Source organism: Pseudonaja textilis, chromosome 1 (genome assembly GCF_049901715.1).
Source record: "Pseudonaja textilis isolate UNSWEBS1 chromosome 1, rPseTex1.2, whole genome shotgun sequence".
Lineage (NCBI taxonomy): Eukaryota > Metazoa > Chordata > Lepidosauria > Squamata > Elapidae > Pseudonaja > Pseudonaja textilis.
In genome coordinates, this window is record NC_141990.1 from 39,803,320 (window position 1) to 39,828,972 (window position 25,653).

Consider the following 25,653-nt stretch of genomic DNA (forward strand, 5'->3'; position numbering starts at 1 on the left):
ATGCAGTAAAGCAACTCACATTTTCCTTGAGAATCTTACTTGCCAAAATGTTTGTCTAGATATGTACAAACTCTATTACCATTCTAATATATTAAGAACCTCATCTATTTCAACTGTGGAGAATGAAATCAGTCAAAAGGGAACCTAATTTTTTTTGTTGGGCAACAAATATCTCCTGTAGCCTTTCATTATCTGGTCTATTCCATTAGTCTTTCAACAATCAGTTTTTGACTTCTGGTGACTACATCAGCTTGGCAAGTTTTTTGGCAGTGGTTTACCTCTTTCCTAAAACAGAAAGAGACTGGCCCAAGGTCACCGAGCTGCCTTTGCACTTAAGACAGAACTAGAACTTACAAGCTTCTGGTACCTAGCCTGGTGCCTTAACCACTATACAAAACTTGTTCTCTATATCTGTATGCATACAGCAATAAAAAGAAAAAAAAATTCCATGGCAGGTAAAATGGTAAAGATACTTTTAAAATGAACCTTGATTCACAGGGCTCATATGAATACATTATGTAGAAAACATTTTCTTAGCATCTGTTTTTTTCCTCTACAATGCTCCTTTGCATTCCAAACAACTGAGAACATTTAAAAAACAGTATTTTAATGCCTAGGGTCATTAAAAGCTATACAGTACTCAGGCTATGTCTCACTAGGCTACTGCTCATCTCTGTAGAACACAGGTGCCAAATTGAATTGTGTCATGTGACTTATTGTGATGGATCTTTTTTGCCTTTGCGGAGCTGGGGTGGGCGTGGCCTGCACATGATGCATCTAGCCCACGGGCTGCCAGTTTGACACCCCTGCTGTAGAATATTTTCTCAAATGTTGTAGAATGCCTGTTCCTATCCATATTAATTCCACAGAAGAAAACCAATATTTTTAAAAGGATTTTCACGATTCCAATTTTTGTTTCACGTATCACATGTCTGGGATATAAAAATGTAAAACTTATTTTTTAAAAAGATGCATAGTTGATTTGAAATACTGAATCTGCTAAAAATGTGGACATTTTTTTGTCCAATTTACATAACCACCCATTGCACATGGCTCTGGGTGGCAGACAAAAAATATGTGAATTCTTCCAGTGGAATAAATTGTTGAGGAATAAAGTCCTCATCTACACCATGCAGCTTAGCTATGATTAATTATACTTCTAGGTCATTGCTTCATCAAAGTATCAACATTTATCCAGTAAGAGTTATTTTGTATTGAATGCATTTGGTGGCATATAAACTGGATGGAATATCTGTAAAGATGTTTTCTTCATGTAAACACCTCTCCAAGCACAAACTATAATTCTGCACAACTGATATTGGTTGAGTAGCATGTGCTATAATGTTCAAGTAATGAGGTGCCTTTTTAAATGAAACAATACAGATTACATAGATCACACTGTCTTTGTAAATTCCATGGCCAAGTTTATACACTGTGCTAAACTTTGGTTGGCTGAATAAACCATAGACAGGGACTGAATTCACATATTTAGACATATGTGAGCATAGCCAATCTCATCTCTCTCTCAGGAGCTTCTGATTTGAATGGGTAACTGCACAGATTAGTTTAAGCCCATTCACAGCTGCTGTTGCTGCTGTAATTCCAGCAGGATCCAACATGAGCTAGGCAACTAGGATCCATTAGTGTATATTCCTACCAGAACATCAGTCACTGTAATTTGGTGCTTTTCCCACTTTCTGGACTATTAGAATAATCATATGTTGGAACAGTGTATCAAATTGAGAAGTATTCTGGGCAATAATTACCACATGAGAGCCAATCTGGTCTAATGGTTAAAGCACGAGGATAGAAAGCAGGAAACTGAGTTCTAGTCCTGCCTTAGGCATGAAAGCCACCTGGGTGATTTTGCACCAGTGTCTCTCAGCCCAACTCGCCTCACAGAGTTGTTGTGGGGAAAAGGGGGAGGAGTGTTAGTCATGCTTTACCACCTTGAGTTACTTATGAACATAGCAAAGGTGTGATTAAAAAAAAAACCCATTAAATAATTACTGATGCCCCATCATCTCCATGGAAGCCTATAGGAGTCAAAATGGTCTTCACATTGATTTTGCCTCCAGCTGCTTACATGTATTACCACTTGCACTGTGTACTGCTAAGCACACATCGATCACAGAGAATTGCTGGCCTTTTAGATGTTGAACTACAACTTTCAGCATTCCTTATGTTTGACTCATATCATAGTATGACATGGGCATGAGTTCTAGAATCTAAGAACTCAAAAAAGATTGTGTGAAACCAACGGTCTTTTACATTAATCTGTAACATAACATAATTCTTCAAGGTTTCAGCTAATGACTATGAATTTGTGTTTCTCCAGCACTGAGAACACAAGAGTTTAAAAAGTTAACTGTAAAAGAATAGGGGCCTGAGTCTATCTCCAGCTCATAGCTTTCTGTGAAATCAAGGCAAACACCAAGAAGAGGACTGATGTGGCATTTTTACTTTTTAAAATTCAGAAGAGAAGCCTGTTTTAGAAGCATTTAGCTTTCCCTGGTATTCTGGAAGGAGATAGTGTATACCGAAGAATCTCTTCATTCTGAACAGAGATTTTTATTTTTGAGAACTTACTATTTTCACTTCAGGATTTGGAAGATGTGGTTGATTTAGATTAATAAAGGTGCAATATTAGAATTAAAGAAGACAAGATCTCTTCACAACACAGAAGTGGACTGTCTATGGGGCTGATGGGTACACAGTATTTTGAAAGCATGTATCCTTTGAATTTGAGTTTTCACAAAATATGTTCCCATAAATATCTCTCTAGAAAAAGCTAGCAAGTGAATGTAAGCCCTTCTCTCTTATCCTGTCCTCCATGCTTCTTATCACACAGTTTACATTTTATTTTTGGACTCATGCATACTGTAATTTTTTTTTACTGTTCTGAAAAAAATTACCTATATGTGTTCAGAGGCATTCTTGGAAATAAAGTTGAAGCTGAAAGCCCATGTTTTGCATTTTTTAACTCTTGTAATTTTAATTAAAAATCGAATGAGACCAGAAACTTCATAGACACCAAGGAAAAATTCATACACTGCATATATTGGTATTCACAAAAAAATGAGATTGTTGCTCACTCTTTATGTGAGGTATAAGGAATCTTTTGGGAAATAATAGTAACTTCATTTTCTATCAGTTGGAAATCTAATTACTAGATCTAAAAATCTAGAACACTTCCTGTCTTTTCCACTATAAGAGATAATACGTTCAACCTTATGAAACCACAGAGAAAAAGCCAAACAAAATGCATAGGATGTGGTATAGAAAAGTAATATAAAGTATTGTATAGGAGGTAGAAAAGTAATATAAACTGAAAACTATGTTGGAACTGACAAAATCTAGTATCACATCCTATTTTTTAACATTCCTGATTATCTAATACTAAGAAAGATTTGGGTTATGAGCCCAATAGTTTCCTCCTGATGGTGTTCCTTAGCAACCAATGTTGCCCAATGATCGAAATATACAACATAATGACTCATAGCTATTGACAGCCTTATTCCCTGGGAAATCCATTTGAAAACCACTTAAGACAGCATATTCTTTTTATATGAAGTATTAAAATATTTTGTATCAACAATTAGATGCCAGCAAAACAAACTAATAATTGAAATAGGGATAAATTTTTAAAGTAACTTGGAGCAGATAAGATTTCCAGATTTCTTTTTCTTTTTACATGAAATTCTCACAGTAGTATTTGCGACCAATGAAAAGACTACAGAGACCTATTCCCAAAGGTGCTTTTTCAGGAGGCAGCTGGCTTCTTTCTTTGAAGACATTTTGCTTCTCATCCATGCTAACAGCCTGCGCATGTCTTCCACAGTGAAAGGACACAGGGCAGAAAACTTTCTGCAGCCAAGAAGGCTCCAACACTTTTGCACTGCTCATATGACTCTGAGGACACAGATAAACCTCCAGTTGGCCTCAGTGACCCTTTAAAAGAATGCAAATGACCAATTGTCTGCAAAGAATATAAATCCTTCCATTCCTCACCGTCCAGTTAGAGCAGAAGTCCACTGTCTCCTGAAAAAGCACCTTTGGGACAACTATGACCTGGATGACTGAGAATCTCCACAGACTTATAGAGAGCTAGACTACACCTATTTGATTTCAGTTAATACTTGCTGCATCTGTAGCATCATGAGCCTCGGTGGCACAGTAGTTAGAGTGCAGTACTGCAGGCTACTTCTGCTGACTGCTGACTGCAATTTGGCAGTTCAAATCCCACCAGGCTCAAGGTTGACTCAGCCTTCTACCCTTCCAAGGTGGGTAAAATGAGTACACAAAATTGTTGGGGGCAATATGCTGACTCTGTAAAACCACTAGAGAGGGCTGTAAAGCACTGTGAAGCAGTATATAAGTCTATAAGTGTTACTATCTCACTAGGAAACTGGGTGCTTGAAAATCTGGAGAGGGATACAAATTTTATCTCATATAGCAGTATAGATAGCCTTGAATTTTTGTGACCTGGTTTTTACTTTCAGAAAACTCTCATATACACATACATATACAAACATGAATTTCTTTACTGACCTTAAAGCTATCTCCATTTCCCCTTCCCCCAGGATATATTTATATTAATAGAACCATATAAACACATCACTCCCCTACAGATGTATGTGGGAGGAAGGTCTCTTTAAAACAGCATACTGGTGGAATGTGGTATGCAAATCTGAAGACCACATTGTCCATCCAGTAGAATCAAGGGAGAAAATCTTTAGCTAATTGTATTTCAGGTTATGGGAAAAAATAACATTTTTTAAAAAATGACTGTCCTCAAAAAGAAGAAAATTCCAACACAAAGAAAACGTCTGGTATAATCATGCTTTATAGTGTATAAACTAATTTAGAGTTTAATAAAACTGAGATGTATACCTGTATTTGTTACCTTTTTTTTTTAAGGCAAAACTTCAGTATATTGCTATTACTACAATTTAATTTGGAATTCTATATTCTAGAATACAAAGGCTTCATCCACCATCTCGTCATATTTTTATCTTCCTTTCCAGGATGGTACTGGTGCTCTTCAACGCACTGGTTCGCTAGGAAAAATTCGAGATATGCTAAGAAGAAGCAGCGATATTCTGGTCAAGAAACTTCAAGGGAATGGCCCATTAGACCCACGTAGTACTAAGTAGGAGGCACTTCTTGGGTTTATGTATATCTGTTGCCTGTCAGGCCTGTCCCTTTCCTTACCATAGACTGCATAACTCAACTTTAATTGGCAATAAAAAAACATTTTAGTTTCTATTTAATGTATTTGTGTGACACATAATCTAACAATTCTAGATGGCCTATATTGTAATAGATGATAGGCTGATTGCAGTGCTTTAACTTCTTTGCTGTACTAGAATGAGTTATATTTATTAAGCAAAGGCACATTTCTGAAACTTCTCAATGTCATTGCTTAAAAGCATGACATGACAAGACTATGAACCACATAGTTCCCATGATTTTTTACAATGGTGATACCATTCTATAGAAAATGGCATCACCATTCTTAGTTCCCATTTGTTTAAGGTACCTTTTCCAATTGTAATATTTTTTAGATGGATTAAATTACAATACTTCCACCATCATGATTATCCCAGCATGTCTATTGAGAAGAGTGTATGTCTCTAAGTCTTTCTGATAAAATGATGCTAGCTTATAAACCACCATATATTCATTCATTTCAAGAATAAATAAAGATACAATTCCTAATTTTTATTGATACAATCAAGAAATCAATTTTCAGCTTTAGACATGTAATCTTGAATATTCTCTTCTGGCTTTCCCACCCCCCCTAAACTAAAACAGGAGTTTTGATTTTTTGTTTTGTTTAATATTAATCTGGATCAAAGCAAAAGTAAATCTGGAGACAGCGCAGTAAAAATAATTTATTTCTCCCTACTTTATTAGCATGAAACGAGCTGTTTCGTTGAACTACCTGAATAAATCCAGTGAGGATACTTTCCAGGTAAGAGCATCATTTGCCTTATTTCCTAAATTGTAGTAACAATGAATACTTTTTGCATTTATTGTCCTGCTAATCCCAGAATGAGAAGGAATAGGGAAAACAAATAGATAAACAAAGGAGGCATGTTCAGTTAAGGGCTGGATGTGGTTTTTAGTCATGAACATTTATTCCTTATTTCATTTCTTCATATAACTTGTTTCAATGCTCCCCTTTTCCAGATAGTTACAAAATGAGTGAACTTGTGGACAAATTTCCAAGTGATTGTTTCTGAGATGATAATCTTAGCAACTTGAAAAATTGCCACCTCCTTCCTCAAATAGATGTTGTATTCTGGATTATGCAAGGTTATGGCATAATGCTAGAGGAATACACAAAATGAAACATAGGGAATGAAGTATGTATGCGTAAGACAGGGAAAGAGGAAAAAGGAATTTGTCTCAAAGATTCATATGTTTAGTTCAAATCTTTTCAGGTTTATTGCAACATGGTTTACATGGGGCTGCTCTTGAAGAACATTCGGAAATGTTGTTCATACAAGTTAAATCCCTGCTGTTTCTTTCCAGTGCAATTCAGGTTGCCAATCATCATTTTTAAAGCCCTGAATGATACAAGGCCAAATTATTTGCATGACCATCTCCCACTAGAGTAGCTGTGCTTCGGATCCTTTCCCTTAAACGTTGACATGTAGGAGGATCTAGGCAATGTGCCTTCTTTAGGGCCATCCCTGCCCTTTGGAACACCCTCTCCTGAGATCTAGCGGATCCCTACTCTCTCAACTTTCTGAAAAACCTTAAAGACTTGGGCGTTTCTCCAAATGTGTGAGGCTGGACCAGAAACATGCCATGTGGATATGTGGAAATGCATTGTGGTTGGGGGCACTGGAAGGTTTTAGGGGGTGTTTTTCCCTACCATTTTTTAAAAATTATTTTTACTGCTGACAACCACCTAAGATTATGTTGTATAAGATGAGTGATGATTTGGGATGATATGAGATTGTGAAGGAAGGATATTTTCCTTTACCGTCTTTGGGAAATACAGGATTTACAGTCTAATATACTTTGCTGGATATAAATTTGAGCATGCAATAGATCATTTTAAATGCACACTGGGAGACAGACTTGTACAGATTGGCAGATTCAAATTCATAAAAAGAGGATTTGTTTTTCAGGGTTCTCAACATCTTCGAGCTGCGAGTAGAGGCTTCAGTGCAAGCAGTGTGAATCTTTCCTCTCATACCTCTGACTGAATCTACCCTATTGCCATTTCAGATATTACCTGCTTCTCTTATTATTTGGATATTTCAGTTGCAACCTCTTCACAACTTACCATATTCTCGTGTTGATGAGTAGCTATGCGTTGATAGAGCTCTCACTCTGGATGGTACTAACCAATGTGGAGCCACTGCCAGATGAGATAAGGAAGCTCTCTTCAGTAATTTGTCATGGACTTTGTACCCTGGCTGAATGCACTTTCCAGGTTGCGTTTTCATGATTGCACAGAATGTGCTCCAAGAGCTCTTACATGAAGTATTGGCTCTCTGAAGTGCAAAGACATAGCTCTCCCTTAAGAAGAGCTACATTTCCACTACACAGTACTGCTGGGAGAAGTACATCCCCAGCTGGATTCTCATGCTGACTTATTCCTTCAGTGCCTACCTCTAGGCTTGACTTTGATAGGACTTAGTTGAATTTATTTTTGCACTCTAACAACCGTTATCTTCATCCTGCAGCCTTTTATGATGAATACCTTTCCAAATCAGAATAGTTGCTCCTGAATTTCTGAAGCAGGCAGGAAGTTTTGTGGGAAATTACTTTGTGTAAGGGATAAAGTTGAGGCACATAGATTCTGCAGAGGTTAAATATATGTTCTCTCTCCTTTCTACAAGCCCTGTCTGCATCTTGACTGGTGCAGACTTGGTGTCTGTCTTCAAATGAACAATGGTAATACAAAGCAATGGACATACATTACCCTTGATTCACTTCTGATTGTTGTTGTTTTAATTTAATAAAATGATCACAAGGATTGATCACAAGAAACAAACTTGCCAGATGCTTCCAGTTCATTTCATCTGTCTTTGACGTCTATCTTCACTGAATAACAGCTATGACAATAGAATAAGAGAAAGAGCAGTACTGGGCACACAAAAACTGTCATAATTGTAGCAGAGAAAAATGGAGGCGCTTTACCATTTTCTTATGGAGAAGAGCAAGAATAAACATCTGCATTGTTGAACACAAGTCATAATTATACCTCTATGAGAGGGTGACTTTTGGCCAGTCACTCTCTCAGTACGACCTATCTCATAGGAATGTTGTTGTGGGGAAAACAGGATGCAGGATTATGAGGCATGTTTACTGCCTTGATTTGACCAAAATGCATATTTAAAAGGTGAGATGATGATGATGATAATAATAATAATACTGTGACCAGCCATAATAATAATTGCATTGACAAAAATTTTATCTGTCAATTACTCTGTATATATTACACCAAGAGAGTTATGATACCTTCGGTCCTGGGGAAGAATTCAATGTAAATGAAAGCCACTATTATCTAAAGAATGAGCAGCCATGATTTCATATTTTTGCATATATAATAATGATAATCTGAAGTGTTATGAAAAACCAGAAATTGAAATCTGGTCATTGAGAAATACTATAAGAATTTTTAGCAGAGATATAGCAATGGAATTTGTTGTAGAGATAGGTGCTACCTTAGTAATAAGTCACGGTAAAAACATGAATAGTAATAGAATTTAAATTGCAAATGGACATTTTGAACTATCAGGAACCATCATTTTAAAGCCTCTTTAGGGCTGCCTACAGTTGGATAACATCAAGGATGGATAAATTAAAAATGTGATTAGTAAACAATAAAAAATTGGTAAACAAAAAGAAAATTGCTAAAGACAAAATTGAATGGTGGAAGCGCTATCAATGCTGTTAATACCTGGGCCATACCTGGATATAATACCCTGCTGGAATTATTAATTGGACACAAGCCAAGTTGGATGATCTGGACTGAAAAACAAGAAAGCAAATGACTATTCATTATGCATTATATTTCCATAATGATATTGATAGATTATACTTTCTACACAGAAATGGAAATAGAGGTTTACTTCAAGTCAAACTCTTGAAGAAATACATGCATTGGCTGATTATATAAAAACACCCCAAAACAAGCGCTGATGTAAATTAAAAATGTGAATGTGTAGGAAACAAAACATACCAAAATAACATAATAAAAATATGAATAAATTGCTGGCAAGGAAAAGCACTATATGTCAATTTCTAGAAATAATCAAAGAGAAAATGGATAAAGTTAAAAGCCAACAATGACTTACAACTGAAACATTACATTTAAAAAAAGAAGATTGATTTTGGCTGCTCAAGAGCTAGCTATTTGAACTAATGCAATCAAAGCCAAAAAAAATCATCAAATGATTCAAAATGTAGATTGTTCAAAGAAGCAAAAGAAATAGTAGTCATATACTCTGCTAGTGCAAGAAGATTGCACAAAAGTATTATAAACAATGACATAACTGTTGCCAAAATGATTCACTGGTACAGCTATAAAAATCATCTGCTAGTAATGAATAGTTGGGAAGGCAGAGCTGAAAAACTTGTCAAAAATGAGCAGATTAAAGTACTGTGGAACTTCTAAATACAAACTGATTAAATCTGGGTACATAACACCAGATTTAACTCTTGTTGAAAAGAAGTGTGTATAGTTGATGTAGCAATAGCAAGGAATAAGGTTAGGATTAGGGACAAAGACAATTGACAAGATCACAAAGTGTCAAGATCACAAAGTATCTGAAAATTGAAGTTGAAAGTCAATGACATAAACCAGCTGCAATGATTCTAGTAGTTATTGGTTCACTGGGTGCCATATCAAAAGAACTTGGACCGCACTTGGAAAATCTGTGCATTGACAAACTTTCCATCTGTCAGTTACAAAAGGCAACATACTACAGGTGAAACTCGAAAAATTAGAATATCGTGCGAAAGTTCATTTATTTCAGTAATGCAACTTAAAAGATGAACCTAATATATGAGATAGACTCATTACATGCAAAGCAAGATAGTTCAAGCCGTGATTTGTCATAATTGTGATGATTATGGCTTACAGCTCATGAAAACCCCAAATCCACAATCTCAGAAAATTAGAATATTGTGAAAAGGTTCAATATTCTAGGCTCAAAGTGTCCCACTCTAATCAGCTAATTAAGCCATAACACCTGCAAAGGGTTCCTGAGCCTTTAAATGGTCTCTCAGTCTGGTTCAGTAGGAAGCACAATCATGGGAAAGACTGCTGACCTAACAGTTGTGCAGAAAACCATCACTGACACCCTCCATAAGGAGGGAAATCCTCAAAAGGTAATTGCAAAAAAAAGTTGGATGTTCCCAAAGTGCTGTATCAAAGCACATTAATAGAAAGTTATGTGGAAGGGGAAAGTGTGGAAGAAAAAGGTGCACAAGCAGCAGGGATGACTGCAGCCTGGAGAGGATTGTCAGGAAAAGGCCATTCAAAAGTGTTGGGGACTTTCACAGGGAGTGGACTGATGCTAGAATCAGTGCATCAAGAGCTACCACACACAGATGGATCCTAGACATGGGCTTCAAATGTCGTATTCCTCTTGTCAAGCCGCTTCCGAACAACAAACAACGTCAGAAGCGTCTTACCTGGGCTAAAGGAAAACAGAACTGGTCTGTTGCTCAGTGGTCCAAAGTCCTCTTTTCTGGTGAGAGTAACTTTTGCTGCATCTCATTTGGAAACCAAGGACTCAGAGTCTGGAGGGAGAATGGAGAGGCACACACTGCAAGATGCTTGAAGTCCAGTGTGAAGTTTCCACAGTCTGTGTTGATTTGGGGAGCCATGTCATCTGCTGGTGTTGGTCCACTGTGCTTCATTAAGCCCAGGGTCAACACAGCCGTCTACCAGGAGATTTTGGAGCACTTCATGCTTCCTTCGGCAGACGAGCTTTATGGGGATGCTGACTTCATTTTCCAGCAGGACTTGGTACCTGCCCACACTGCCAAAAGCACCAAACACTGGTTCAATGACTGTGGGATTACTGTGCTTGATTGGCCAGCAAACTCGCCTGACCTGAACTCCATAGAGAATCTATGGGGCATTGCCAAGAGAAAGATGAGAGACATGAGACCGAACAATGCAGAAGAGCTGAAGGCCACTATTGAAGCATCCTGGTCTTCCATAACACCTCAGCAGTGCCACAGGTTGATAGCTTCCATGCCACACCGCATTGAGGCAGTAATTGCTGCAAAAGGGGCCCAAACCAAGTACTGAGTACATATGCATGCTTATACTTTTCAGAGGTCCGATATTGTTCTATGTACAATCCTTGTTTTATTGATTGCATGTAATATTCTAATTTTCTGAGATTGTGGATTTGGGGTTTTCATGAGCTGTAAGCCATAATCATCACAGTTATGACAAATCATGGCTTGAACTGTCTTGCTTTGCATGTAATGAGTCTATCTCATATATTAGGTTCATCTTTTAAGTTGCATTACTGAAATAAATGAACTTTCGCACGATATTCTAATTTTCTGAGTTTTACCTGTAAGTTGATATATTACAGCATCTTAACTTCTTGGGAAGAACTTAATGTATATGAAAGCTAACACTAGCTAAAGAACACACTGCTGTGATTTCACTTCGTTGCATAGCTGGCTGGAGAATTCTGGGAGTTGAATTTGCCAAGTTTGGGGACTCCTGACCTATACAGTTACAGTGTTGAGACAGGCCTTGCTTTGCAATATTTTGCCAAGTTGTGATTAAGAAAAGTCCCTACAACCAAATAAAAAATGAGGTTAGGCATTACTGTGTAACGATTAGATACTGAACAAGTGTGTCAATTGAATTTTTATCCAGTTACAGTAAAATAGAGAATACTGAAAACTCCACAATCTGAACAGTTATTAACTTTATTGTAAAATAGGGGTGAAGTTTTGGCATCCAAACTACTATTATGGATTACAGATCCATTTGATTTTACTGCTTGTTTTGAAGTACCCAAAAGCACCCTTTGGGAATTATACCAGATTATCCATTAAAAACACGTTGCTCTTCTTTTCCCCTGAACTTTATAGTTTAGATTCTATGCTTGAAAACACTATACTGTAATCCAAAGGAACCTAGAACACTCTTGCGTTCCAGTTAATTCCTTAAATTCTTCATCGGTTTTGATTCAAGAAACTAAAACGGCTGCCCTTCTGGGTCGACTCTCCCTATCGCTCCAGCTGGCCTCTGCCCTGGCTGGGAGGCTTCGATCGGAACCACGACCACCCCCACCGACCGAAACAAGAACCACCGGCGGAAGGCCCGAACCTCAACCCACCCGGGCGTGACGTCATCCCTTTCCGAGCCTCTCTTGCTTGGTCTTCCGCCCCTTCCCCCCCGCCCGCCGCCCCTGCCTGAGAAGACGGAATCCATTCCGGGTCGGAAAAGGTACCGGATGTGGCAGGTAACCCACTTTTCCTCCTTTCTCTAGCCCCTACCCCCCCAATAGAGAGGAGTGGAGCGCGGACCCCGTCCCCTCTCCCCTTTGGCGCTGGGCACGCTCCCTTTCTGGGCGGAGTCGAGGCGGGACCTGATGTCAAGTTGCCCCTGGTCGGTCGTAACCCTCGTCCCGGGTTGGATTCCCTCAGCTCCCGACTTACGGGTGTCCCTCCACTCCACCTCAACCGGCACTTTTTAGAGTGATTGGCTCTGCGTCGGTGTCTCGCCTTGCCCGCGCCTGGGGGGCGGCGGGGGGGGGGGAAGGTGTCGACCGGTGCTTTGCCAAGTTTCCCCCTCCTTTGCCCTTCCCTGCCCCGCGATTAAAAGCGCATTGTGCCTCTGCCGTTCCAGCCCTGCTTGTCGGAACGGACCGTCTTGTCACCTCAGTCGAGGAAGCTGTGGCTTAAAAGAAAAGCTTTCCTACACTTCGCTTTTCCTGCGCAAGCCGTAAGGAGCAAATTCACCCAGGCGCAGCTTCCCCTTTACTCAACTTGCTAGCCCCTTTAACCTGTTGAAACTGCCTGTTACACAGGAGGTAGAAGGAAAAAAGTATATTTTTTTTAAATTTTGCACGATGTCGCCATAGTATTCCCAAATGTCAATGAGATAGATTCTTTATTCCATAATAAAGGAGCCAAAGTTCCTGCTATTTGAAATTTCACTTGCCCTCTTACTTGAAATAGAAATCTACCTTTCATGGAACATTAAAAATGTGAGTTTTTTTTTTAAATGAACAGTATGGCAGAAAGTTGGCAGTTTAGTTATAGCATTTACCTATGTCTGACCCCTCTGAGCTAAAGTGTATAAATGCTACAAGGAAATGCTTTTGAATAAAGCAGGCCCACTGCAGTAATTTCTAAGGGGCACATAAAAAAAGTGTAAAAGCCAAATTGATAGCTGGTAATAGTTATAATTAAACATTCACAGATTAATTTTAAATTATAAATATAAATATTGTGTTATACAGAAATAACCATATATAACAATGAAGTCTACTTCACTGTTAGAAATTTTGAAGGTCTTCCCAACTTTCCAAAACATTTTGTTTATATAAAATATTGTTAAACCATTTGGAAATTATCTTAAATAATCAACAACAAAAAGTAGGATAGGAAATAACAAAGTAACATGAAATAGGAAATTTCAAACATCTTTGCTAAAGTTGAGCCTAAAACATTGACATGAATTAGCAATATACTTTTTCCCAAAGGAAGTGAAAGCAGGATAGTTGCAATTGTACATGTACAATTGCTACTATCCTGTAATAATTCTGAGTTTAATATAATGTACAATGTTTAGTACTCGTGATGAGTAAATATAACTTCAGAATCAAATGCAACTTTTTTCTGAAAATTATTTATATGGTAGAATAGTTTGTCATAGCTGTTGTCTTCATGTTCTGCTCAACTTGTCAGAGAAATCCAGCTAGCATTTGTGTGGCAAGAGTTAGTTGGACTAGATCCAATTAAAAGTTTTTTTTATTTCTAACCAGTTCAAGAATACTGCTGGCTTATGTATAGATAGATAGCATTTACAAAATACAATATTATCTCCAATCTGTATGCATTTTATGCATTTATCTATTTATAAACCTGCAATACATACATACATACACAGATACGCACATTCCTGCGCTCAGTTATATAGAAGTTTTGGTTTTAAATTAAAAGCCATAACAGAATTAGCAAGTGCTATATGTACACTATATGAAGTTGTTGTATATGTTGAATATCTAAGATAGATATTTCTTATTATGTACATATATATATATAATATTCTAAAACGGTTAAGCCTGGAATTCAGGGCATGCTTACTTAGGAAGTTGACTAACTGAAATTCAGAAACTTGCTTAAGATTAGTTTGTGCAATATTCAGCATATTGTAGGTGTTTCAATATTACTAGAAAGAATACACCTGTGTAATTGATCAGTAAATAAGTTATCTATTTGTGTGTGTGTGTGTGTGTGTGAGAGAGAGAGAGAGAGAGAGAGAGATTCCCTTTTATGAAATGAAAAATAAAAACAGATGTTATTGGTTCTTTTATGTACACTCAGGTTAGTGGACTCCAAAACCCAGAGGGTCAACACAAGCACACCTGGCCTTGAGACAACATACCTACAAGTACTCAAAGGCTAGTGCTCACCGTTTATTATATTGCTCTTTCCTAATTCTACTACAGTTCCTGTTCCTGTACTTCAGGTAGTCTTCAATTTACAGCCATTCATTTATGACCATTAAAATTAGATCAGCACTGAAAAAAAAGTGATTATCATTTTGCATACACAACCGTTGCAGCATCCTCATGGTCACATGATCAAAATTGGCAATTGACCCTTGGCAACTGGCATGTATTTATGATGGTTGCAGTATCCCAGGCTCAGTTTATCATCTTTTGTGACTTTCTTACCACCTTAGTCAATGAGGAGCTCAGATTCATTTAACCACCATGTTACTATCAACTTCAGTGAAACACTTAAAAACTGTTGCAAGGACGGTTGTAAAATGCAGCAAAATTCACTTAATACTCTCTTTCTTAACAGTGGAAATTTTAGACTCGATTATGGACATAAATCAAGGATTACCTGTACTACTGTTTGTGCGTCCTATTTTTGTAGAACAGTCAATCTTCTATTTGCCTTAGGCTGCTTTAGGTTGTTTTAGTTTCCCACAGAAACAAAACCACCATCCCCAGCTGAGCTTTTATATCTACCGGTTGCTGGGCTGGCTAGAGAGAGCTCTTAAAGGGACAGGGTGCAAGCAGCCTAGGATGTTGACCATTTTGCAGCAACAGCAGCAGCAGCAGCCTGTCCTCTCACAAGCAAAAAGGAAATAAATTGTGAGCAAGTTAATGGTGCTTGCTTCTTAAGAGTATTTGCACATTCCTGTTCACTTACTCTTATATAAATGCCCATACATGCAGTACAATTAAAAGGTAAAACAATAACGCTTCAAAATAAATGTGGGAAATAAACTATTTTCAGATATTTTTTGTTTTTATTTAATTATCTAGTAGGAATTATGATTGAAATCCCTCTTACAAGATATATTCATTACATGTAATATTCATATGTAATAGCCATAACATTACCGTAGTCACCAGGTATGTATTGTCAAATGTTTGTCCATTTAACAAATCCAGACTGAGATACTGAATTATAGATGGTATTATTTTCCTGGCTATTACTGCAGTTAAGACTTTTGCACCCATAGTAACAGAAGAGAGCACAAAGTCTACAGCTTGTGCATATTGTGAGATTTTTCTGAGGCTTTAGTATAACTATAATACAAAGCCTCATGAAATGAAAAAAAAAAGAAAGATTAAATGATTATGCATTTCTAACAATATGGGTGCTAATAAGTCAGTAAACATTCAGTGCCTTTGGTGGAATAAAGGCCAGAATCACAGGAGGGATTATTAGCAAAGAGACAAAGAAGTTGGAATCTTTGGTATGCAGAATGAACAAAGACAGACTCCCTCTAGCTGTTCACAGGATATATGTGGTAGTTAATGCAGATAGGTCTCTTAGTCTGACAAGATTTCTAACTACAGATGAGCAACAATGAATAAAATTCTTGGAAGTAACTCCTTGTATCCTTCTTGGTTCTTTGGACTTGACTAGTTTCATAGAATGCAATGTCTCTGTCATGTCAGTGACCTTTTAATGTGACATCAGAAGATTAATAATGCAGTTACAGGTGTCCTTGGTTAACTGAATATAAAAATCATAAAATCGAGATTCTGTCTTAGTAAATAACTGTCCATCATCGGCCTGAATTCTATGTGTATTTCACACGACAAGTCAATACCTTTTAGTTTTCATTATTGATTTCCACTATTTTCTGATTAACATTTTTCAAAGTATTCAAATTATTCTGTGTTGAAGCTCCAATTTAGGCTTTGCTGCTGTAAATGTGTGATATGATTCATTCGTGGTGTTAATAAAAGTGGATCTTTAATCACCTTCTGTAACTATATAAAATTACAGACTCTGAGTTTCTCTTTTACCGAGGTAAAAGCAATTATGGAATTCATAATGGTTATCTTAAATGCATCCCAGAGAGTTAATGTATTAGTAGAACCCTGAGTTGTTTCAAGGAAAGAACAGATTTCCTTTTTAATATATTTCACAAAAAGAAAATCTCTTTGGGGAGAAATATTCAAATATATAATGCCATCTAGAATTGGCTAATTTATAATTGTTAAATTGTGGTAGCGCAGTAGTTGGAATGCAGTCGTCAGGGTTCCAAGTAATAAACCCACTGCAAGCAAGAACGCCGAGGCAGGTGAATTCCTCAAAGAATAGCTTATTGGCACATATTAGGTGAAAACCAATGGAAAATACATGAAAAAAATAAAACAATAAATCAGACATTCCAGACTAAAATAGTCTTATAAAAAACATAAATGAAACAAAATAGGTCCTGCAGAAATATGATAATATATTGAAGCTCCAGAAATTTTAAATTATCCTCAAAGGTTGTTATTCTATCTATGCAAATTAAATGATATATTTTTGTTTCAAATCATTTATAAATAATTGTACAGTATGGCACCCAGAAAAAGGAGGAGGCACATATTATCTTTTACTTTGGGTTTAGATTTAACAAGAAGATTGAGTGAAGGCTATCCAGTTTCCTTAGACTTATGCACCTTAGTTTTCCTACTACTTGACATTTATACTAATTTCTTTTTTATTTTTTTAAAAGTATTTCTGTATTCATCTCCATGGATCAATACCTTTATAATACCTACAAATCTCACAAGCAAGCAGGAGGTCATCCTCCATACTGTGTTTTCTCTACAAATGATATGAAACCATTGCTTTGCTATCATGAACAATTCAGAGAATATACATTGCTGTTGTTTTTTTGCAGAAGCTGAGGTGTTAATATGGCTCGTATCACCCTTGAAGAACTTAATGAAATGGATGATGAGATCCAGGATGAAGAAGAAGAACAAAATGAAACTGAACAAAACCAGCTGTTTTCTATGTGGGAAACAGTAGCCAACACTCATCACGTGATGCTTCCTCGAGGCAAAAAAATGAATCTCACTTTTTATTAGCTGCAAATTGATATACTGTGCTTGCAAAGTAGAAAGAGGGTAGAAATTTTTCACCAACAGGGCAAAGTCAATTTGTATAAAATAATTGATATTGATTTAAATTTATTTTTTGCAGTGTTTTTATTCTCAATTTCTACTAAAAGATACCCAGAATTAACAAAAACAGTAAAAAACAGTTAAAATCTATTCATTCCCTTCCCATAAAATTCTTCAAAGCTTTAAAAACAACCCTAACCTTAATTAAAGCTTTATAATTCTTTGTAAATCCAATATAGGAAAATCATTCAGATCACTCTTTTGGTTTCTTTTCTGTATACGTTTTAATTGTTATCATCAGCTAGTTTCTTTTGTATGTCTAGTTCAGCATTATTTTTCATGTCATTCTTCTAGCCTGCTATTTTTAAATCCACTTTCAAATGAGTCTCAGTCTTGTCCAGTAAACATCTTCCATATTTTAAACACAGTATATCTACAGAGGCAGACACTCTTAAAATTAATTTAACCATTGTTCAAAATATCCTTCAACATGTCCAGTTGGTTATGTTAAAATATTTTTGTTTATTAGTCAAATTTAAATTTTCTGATCCTTTAATTCTTATCTTTAGTTCCTTCTGCTTTCATCTAATGCCCAGTCTTCAGTTTTAATCTACTTTTTTTAAAAACAAAAGATTTCCCATGGTATTAATTAAATAATTGCAAAATCTTATTTCAATTTCATGTAGACCTTTGATCCATTTATAACTTACAAGAATCAAAATTTTAATCAGACTTTTGCTGTTTTTGAAGTACTTAAGATTGCTGTCTTGCAGTCTCCTTGCAAAGAGCGGTTGCATGGAGCATTTGTGGGTGATCTTAAGTCCTTTCCTTGTCTGGAGAGAAATTACAACAAGCCAGTCTACTCACCAGCTCTGTTCCAGTGCATTCATCACCTCCGCTTTTGAGAATTTGAAGACTAATTTATGATATATGATTTGATCCTATTTTGTTATGGCTATCTTCTGGTTTCAAGTTTAAAAATTAAAACAATGTGTTCTGTATTGATTTTTTAAATATATTGTAAAAATTAGAAGATATCAGTATATTTTTTCTTACAGTATTGAGTTAATTATTAATATAATATTCTATATGGTTTTACCTTTTTATTTTTTCCTCTTTCATGTTAATTATACATATTTTAATTATATTACTATTAATTTTTGTTTGTTAACCTCATTATAATCTATGAAATAATTAAATAACTTTAGAAACCCAGTAATTCCTACATATCAACAAATGCTGAAGGAGCTCCATTTTGCAACTGCATTGTAGGTAGTCATCTATTCAACTGCTCTAGTTATTTCCTCAATTTTATCTGTGGAAATCAACTTTACATGGATCATTTAGTGGAGAGGATCTGAAAACTTCAAATTACAAACTTGGAAGAATTCCTTCAATTCTATTAGGAGTGGTTGATGGAGGAAGAATTGAAAGAGATCTTACCCTTCAAAGCAAGTTTAAGATCCTGCAGCTGGGGCATGTCTTTAATGGCAGAGTGCTTGAACTTGATTCCCTGCTGAGCGTAATATTAGTTCAAAAGGCAAATGCAGGCTGCTTTGCAACACCATTATAACTAAGTCAGCTACTTTGAAATGGTAATTATAGCTATCAGCACAGCTGTGGAGTTGTCATCAGAAAATATCATTGGTACTAAATAATCCTATACCGTATTCTTATTTACCTGTATTGTGTTAAGCTATAAGCACTAAACACTCTATACACTAAAAATTACTATTTCTACTTTAATTCTTTAATTACTTTGAAGAAGGAAAGATTGGTTTTTGTTGCTTCAGACCAAAGATCAAAAGAAATAATGCTGTGAACTCTAGAATATGGAATAAAGGAACTCAATTGTTTCTTTAATTGACTTTCGCTGTTATCATTCCAGCACTCAGGTAAAGAAGAATGAAAAATCTGATACAGACAAAATCCAGCATGCTTATTTCTATCCTGCTCCACAGGGGTTGGTTTTTTTAAAGCATTTTTTTCTGTCTCCATAACTTAACACCCCCTCCCCACAATTCCCAGAGCCTCAAAGTCTCAACCGCTTTGTTATGCATGGTTGGAGGCATAACAAATGGAGGGCCACAAATATGCAGGGGCCACCTGTGCACTACTTTTCACAGTGGACTACCCACAATAAATAAAAAGCATTTTAAGTTAGGTTATTTGGAAATGCAGTTGTATACAAATGCTTTAATCCTTAAAGTTAACTTTTCCCAATTTACTCTGTTTCAGACATGGCAGGTCCAATACTACAGATGACTCATCATAACCATGTGCGAGAGCCTGTGCCCTACACTGTTTTATCACAGCATGAGAAAGTAAGCAATCATATTCATGTAAATATTTATTGCTTAACAGGCATAGACACTGTTTCTGAATAATGTAACATGTATATAGCCGACTGTCATATTTTTTGATATATTGAGAAAGAATTGTAGAATAAAACCATGCAATGTTCCTGGTTTCCTTAAGTGTCCATTATTTCACCCAAACTATAGTTTTAGCCATCATTAACTTTCTACCAAATTTGTCTTTTGGATGTTATTTTGAGGATATTCCTACTCAAAAGTAAGCCTCATCATGTGCAGTAAAACACTAGAGAACTACCACCTAAATAACTTACCATGCAAATTATTCCAGAGTAAGAAAGCCTAATAATTTTCAGAATTCAAATCCTGCCAGGCTACTTTACCATTTGGAAAGATTTATTAGGATTGTTAGCCCAAAAGGATGATGGGTAGGAGTTGCATTATATTATTTCCCATGAATCTGCTTTTTTATTGTTTATTATTTTTAATGATAGCAATGTTTTTAAAGCAGTTATATTTGTAGCCTGTGTTGACTTTGCTTTAGTCTGTTTATATTAAGAAAACATGGTGCCTTTTGGGATTCTTCTGGGCCAAATGTATAGTGTACATTGTTGCCAAACATGTTATCCTCAGAAACGTTTCTAAAAGGGACTAATGAAAAACAAAAGATTAGTTGTCTCTACTTTTAGATGCTTTGCAATTTCAGCTTATAGTGATAAAAATTAAAATGAATTATTAGGAAACATATTTTGCATTTAATATGCACAAAAAATGGACACATACGCAAACAGACGTGCACATCAACGCACACAAAATTTTATTTAAAACATTTACATCAGTAATGCATATTGAATATTAATATTACATATGGTTAAATATTTCCCCAAATTTGTATTTATCTTTTAAAAAATGTGAAAAAGCAGCTTTTACTAACATAACATCAACACTTCCAAAATTTTATATCACTTGTAAAGGTATCAAATTTGTCTCCAATAATGTAATTATCTAGATTTTAAAACTCATAAATTTTGTTACACTGTTGATATTTCTTCCCCTGGCAGTAAATCACTTCTCTTCCTTCTTGGTTCAGTGCGAGGAAACAACATATGAGGAACGCCTATACCCTGCTGGGAAATGGGCATGCATCACTAAAGGAGAACCCAAGTATGAGCAGAGCATCTCATTGGGTTTCATGAAACTTATAAGATACATCTGCAAAGAAAATTCCCTAGGTGTGTATGAGCAAGTGCCATGGGGAGATGTAGAAGTTTACATGACCAGAATTAATGGGGTTTGGAAAAACAAGGAATGGATTTCCCTAGATTTACCTTTCATGACTGGTATTTCTACCCATATCTTTATCCAGGCCAGCACTTGGGGATGACAGTACCAGTGATTAATGAGATCCACCTGAACAAGGAGGGTACTGAATTGGTCCAAGAAGTTATCACTGCTTATTATCTTCCTCAGGAATTTCAGCTTAATCCTCCTCTCCCCATGGATCCAGAAATCCAAATACTAGAAAGATCACCTCTTCAAGTTATCACCAGGTAAGTCCTGATGGACTTGGGCTATGCTTTAGATGCAAACAGCCTTTTAACTAAGGGAGGAATCAACTTGCTTTTTATTCTTAGGTAGAAAAAAATATATATGCATGCCCGGGAAAATAGTTTCTAAGTAAAAGAAAACATGCCTCTGGTTATATAATGGAAAAGGGAAAGGATCTTGTGGAGAGACTGGCTTTCTTAGACCAGTTTTTCCTGTATTTTAAAAAAGATTAGAAGCCATGCACTGATAGATGGGTAGGTGAATGGTGAATAGATGGGAAGGAAACAAGACATTAAACACAATATATTTATGTAATTGTTTTGTTGTTAACTTTCTGTAAAGGGAGTTTTATGGGCCAGCTACTGAGGAGACAATCCTGCGTGAGATTCACTTTCTTTGGGAGTTATTGGGTTCGACAGATAATGTGCTCCGTGAAACGTACTTGGTGGCTGCATATCAGAACCCTAGTATACCCAATCGTCGCAATGAGATATGGTTTATCCGGAGAACAGACTGAAAGCATCATGGATTTCTAACAAGATTGTAACCCAGTGAATTCAGTTTAGATGGCAGTTCTAGCCTGAAGGAGATGAATGCACTTTCTAACTTACTCTAGAACTGACCTGATGACCCATTCCTTTTCCTTGAGGGCATTAAGGACTTGTATTCCCTCCTATGAGTTCAGAAATAGGAAAAAACAAGAACATGGAAAAGTAGTATGGTTTTCTAATGTTTCTGGAGGGAGCTGGCACTGGAAGAATCTATGGATATCTGCTTCATTGACTTTGAAATTTGTCTACGCACACCTGAGTCAAAATGCATCAGCAATTGCAACTGTTCAGCAATCCACATCTGGTATTTTAAACATTCTGAATTCTTCTGGAAATGAATTTGGAGTGCCAGCCTGTAGCTGGATGGGGGCATAGGTCATAGTTTTACTTACTTAGAGAGAGAATTTAATTTCTGGGCAAGAGGCTATATCATTTAGCCATGTATACTTTTAATCACCTCTGTTCCAGCTTGACGTGGAATAATTTCAGACTTTCTTAACTGGGTTGATTTGAATATATCATAGAAAGCCTTTCCCAGGAACAATCTCACCTGAAAGGAAGGTCTGAGAATTGGAGATCAGAGAAATCCTCTTCTGTTTTTTAAGAGTGGTATAACACCTGTCCCTCTGTGACCTATCCACCAACTGGACTTGTATCCATGGATGCTTCCAGACTGTTGATTACTGCTTTCATTTTTGTCTCCTCCATAGACATTTTTCTATTAATAAAAGTAAATGGAAGCTACAGTGAAAAAATATAGGACACTTATCAATGAAAAACGTGATTATATGGATCCTGGACTTCTTTTTATTCTTTTAATGAACAAGGTAATTGTAAAATAAAGGCCATATTGAAAAGCATCCCGTCATTTTGCAAGATACCCATTGACTAAGCCATGTATTTACTGGAAGTTATAATTGTATGCATTGTTACATTGCACTACGTTATATTCTGATTGGTTGATTTCATGGCCAAGAAGGAAGCTGTTTTCTCTGAAGGAGGATAATAGCACAGAGCAATTGTGAAATAAAATCTAGCTCAAACCTCTCTGATGCTTGTTATTGAGTTACATGGCATCTGGTTTATTAGATTTTTATTTCACCTTTATAAATAACTAAAGACAGTGAACATACATAATATTCCTTCTTCCTCCTCTTTCCTCCACTACAACAACCCTATAAGGTGGGTTGCTCTAAGAGACATGACAGGCTGAGTCACCGAAACAGCCTGTGATGACCCAGGGCATGGCACAAAGGCAACACAGTTACATAAGCAAGAAAAGTCCCTTTAATAACTCCAACTTTGCCCACAATGTCCAGTTACCTTTGGCTGGAGAAAAAACTCTCCCAAGAACAGTCTTTAAGTGGAGGAAATTCAGTTCGATAACAAAGTACATATAAACTGTAAATAAAAATCCACACAAACCATGCTGCAGCAATTAACTGGACAGGGCAGAATAAGGAATTGCAGATTTAAAAGGCCAACAAAACACACACCGTTGGGAAGACGCCAGGAACCCAGATAAGCCTCAACAAAACAAGATAATACACTATTTGCTTCCAACAAGTTGTTGTGTGCAGACTCCTTTTTTAAACACTGTGTTCCCAGCTGCAGCTAATGAAGGGAATCAGGGCCCTTTCTGCCACACCACTCACGTTGCTCCCTTCTCCGTTCCTCCCTGTGTGCCCTAGGATGAAGAGGGGGTGGGCCTGGATCTTCCTCTGAATTCCCTCTGCCTTGCTCTACTTTTTCCCTGCTCTGGCCAGCTGGACTGGGCCCTTTCCCAGTTTCTTCCACAGCCAACAGAGCCACACTTGCACTCCCTGTCAGCTGCTCGGCCTCCCCCTCGGAATCAGATACCGACAGGGGCAAGACACAGCCTTTATACCTAAGACGGGACTAAGACTTCATGGTCTCTTTAACTACTGCACCAAACGCTCTGATTTTGATGACAGCTTAATTTTTTTTTAAACTCCAGAAATAGTTGTTACATAAAGAACAAATGATAATGTTTGAAACAGGAATTTTACATTGTGACTGTCTATTCTTCTTAAATGGCTATATTCCTGAAAACTACTTTGGAATGTATCTTGATTTCTTATATATTCCTAGTGGAAATCAGATGAGGTCTAATTAGATATAGTGGAACGCTTTCTGTCATCAAGGGTGATAAAATATACTGTATGTTCTATTCATCTACAGTATATGACAGAATCCATATATAGTAGTTACTGATCTGTGTAACTTCCGACGCCATAAGCCCTCAAATTCAATTTATAGTACTTCCCTCAGTTGTAAATGAGCATGTTTTATATTTTTAGAAACTATAACTTTGATTTTAGTTGTATTATATGGATATTCACAGTTGTAGAAATTAGTATGTGTTCTATCACTTTCATTCAATCAGATTTAATAACTGTGCAGCTATAAATCAGCAATATCTATAATTTTTTGGTGATAAAGTATCCTGTGCTTATCTGGAAATGGTATAACATAGATTTAATAAACCCTTTGATCATTTTGCCAAGTATAGCAAAACAGCAAAGTAGTTTATTTTTAAACTGGTTTTAAAAACTTTTAGAAGTGCAATATTTAAAAATGCTCAGGAGCCTTTCAGAAACTGAAATTTCAGATAAAATGCATTTGTTTAAATGATGATTAATCAGAGATCTAACAGGAACAGAAAAGGAGACAGTAAAAACATGCATTTTGCAAATACAGAAGGGAGTAGAAGATACGTTGGGATTATACTGAAAGCAACAATGCATACAGAATGCAGAAAATAAATTATTTTGCTATATTAGCAAATACCAGAGATACTTAGTAGAAACAATGAAATAATCCAAGAATTATCTGTTTTAGGTGAGTAAAATATATGGATTACTTCAAGATTTTTAGGTCTATGGTTTTAGATAAATATTAATGGAGGAATTATTTTGGTTCATATGATACACTAAACCAGTGATGGCAAATCTATGACATGCGTGTCAAAGGTCACAAGCTACAACATTTTGGGTGATATACCAGCATTCACCGACACCCAACAACTATTCTTGATAGCATGCCCTTTTTTCATGCCCTTTTTGGAGGCTGCACAAGAATGGGGTATACTCTTATGCAGCCTCCAGAAGTTGTGTGAGAGGGTCTTGTTCTCTGAACCCTCTGAAAATCACATGGGAATAGAGCAGGCTTTCCACACTTCAAGAACACACTGCCTGAAGATAAGTGGCGCACGGCATAACCTGCGGATCACGGGGCCATGGGGGCATTTGCACCATTCCCAAGGCTTGCGTACCTGGTAGAGGCATTTGGGCTGAAATCAAGGCCTGGTTCTCAACTTCAGGCCCAGTCTCACTGAGTGCCACTGGCCTAGACAGCAGAGAAATAGAAAATTGTCTAGGGAGATTCTCAGTCATCCAGGTCATGGCTGTCCCAAAGATGCTTTTTTCCGGAGCCAACTGGACTTTTCCAGAGCCAACTGAAAGTCTTCAAAGAAAAACCAGAAAGTCCAGTTGCCTCTTGAAAAAGCACGTTTGGGACAAGATAGAAAATTGTTTCTCTTGTTTGGCAGGAAGTTGATATGCCAGCCGAATCAAGTTAAGCATTTTCCAAACTGCCATGCTCCAAAGAATT

General features: G+C 36.7%; 2 protein-coding genes across 19 annotated transcripts in view; both read left to right on the forward strand.

The window, feature by feature from the left end:
- Positions 1 to 8,017, forward strand: part of KLC4 (kinesin light chain 4) — a 56,837-nt gene extending 48,820 nt beyond the window's left edge. For all 14 annotated transcript variants that reach the window (XM_087931967.1, XM_087932000.1, XM_087931960.1 and 11 more), the window contains 3 exons: positions 5,028 to 5,152; positions 5,920 to 5,977; positions 7,146 to 8,017. In XM_087931967.1, the coding sequence (XP_087788093.1) occupies positions 5,028 to 5,152; positions 5,920 to 5,977; positions 7,146 to 7,223 (261 nt within the window). In that variant the 3' untranslated portion in view covers positions 7,224 to 8,017. The remainder of the gene's footprint in view (positions 1 to 5,027; positions 5,153 to 5,919; positions 5,978 to 7,145) is intronic.
- Positions 8,018 to 12,368: 4,351 nt separating this feature from the next.
- On the forward strand, positions 12,369 to 23,067 carry LOC113433348 (heme-binding protein 1-like). Of its 5 annotated transcripts, none has more exons than XM_087932061.1 (7): positions 12,369 to 12,470; positions 14,560 to 14,704; positions 17,381 to 17,541; positions 19,845 to 19,930; positions 21,012 to 21,153; positions 21,288 to 21,471; positions 21,812 to 23,067. In XM_087932061.1, exons 3-7 carry the CDS (start codon positions 17,397 to 17,399, stop codon positions 21,984 to 21,986), a joined length of 732 nt encoding a protein of 243 aa, XP_087788187.1. In that variant the 5' UTR covers positions 12,369 to 12,470; positions 14,560 to 14,704; positions 17,381 to 17,396; the 3' UTR covers positions 21,987 to 23,067. The 5 variants fall into 5 exon arrangements, with proteins under 5 accessions (XP_087788187.1, XP_087788193.1, XP_026551673.1 ...); XM_087932067.1 differs by having other exon boundaries at positions 22,731 to 23,067; XM_026695888.2 differs by having other exon boundaries at positions 14,560 to 14,636.
- Positions 23,068 to 25,653: the final 2,586 nt, after the last annotated feature.

Excerpts from the sequence above, each read along its gene's own strand:
- LOC113433348 (XM_087932061.1), top strand. The coding sequence starts at position 17,397 with ATGGCTCGTATCACCCTTGAAGAACTTAATGAAATGGATGATGAGATC. Across the intron at positions 17,542-19,844 it reads TCACGTGATGCTTCCTCGAG|ACATGGCAGGTCCAATACTA; the intron begins GCAAAAAAATGA and ends ACTCTGTTTCAG. Across the intron at positions 21,154-21,287 it reads CTGCAAAGAAAATTCCCTAG|GCCAGCACTTGGGGATGACA; the intron begins GTGTGTATGAGC and ends ATCTTTATCCAG.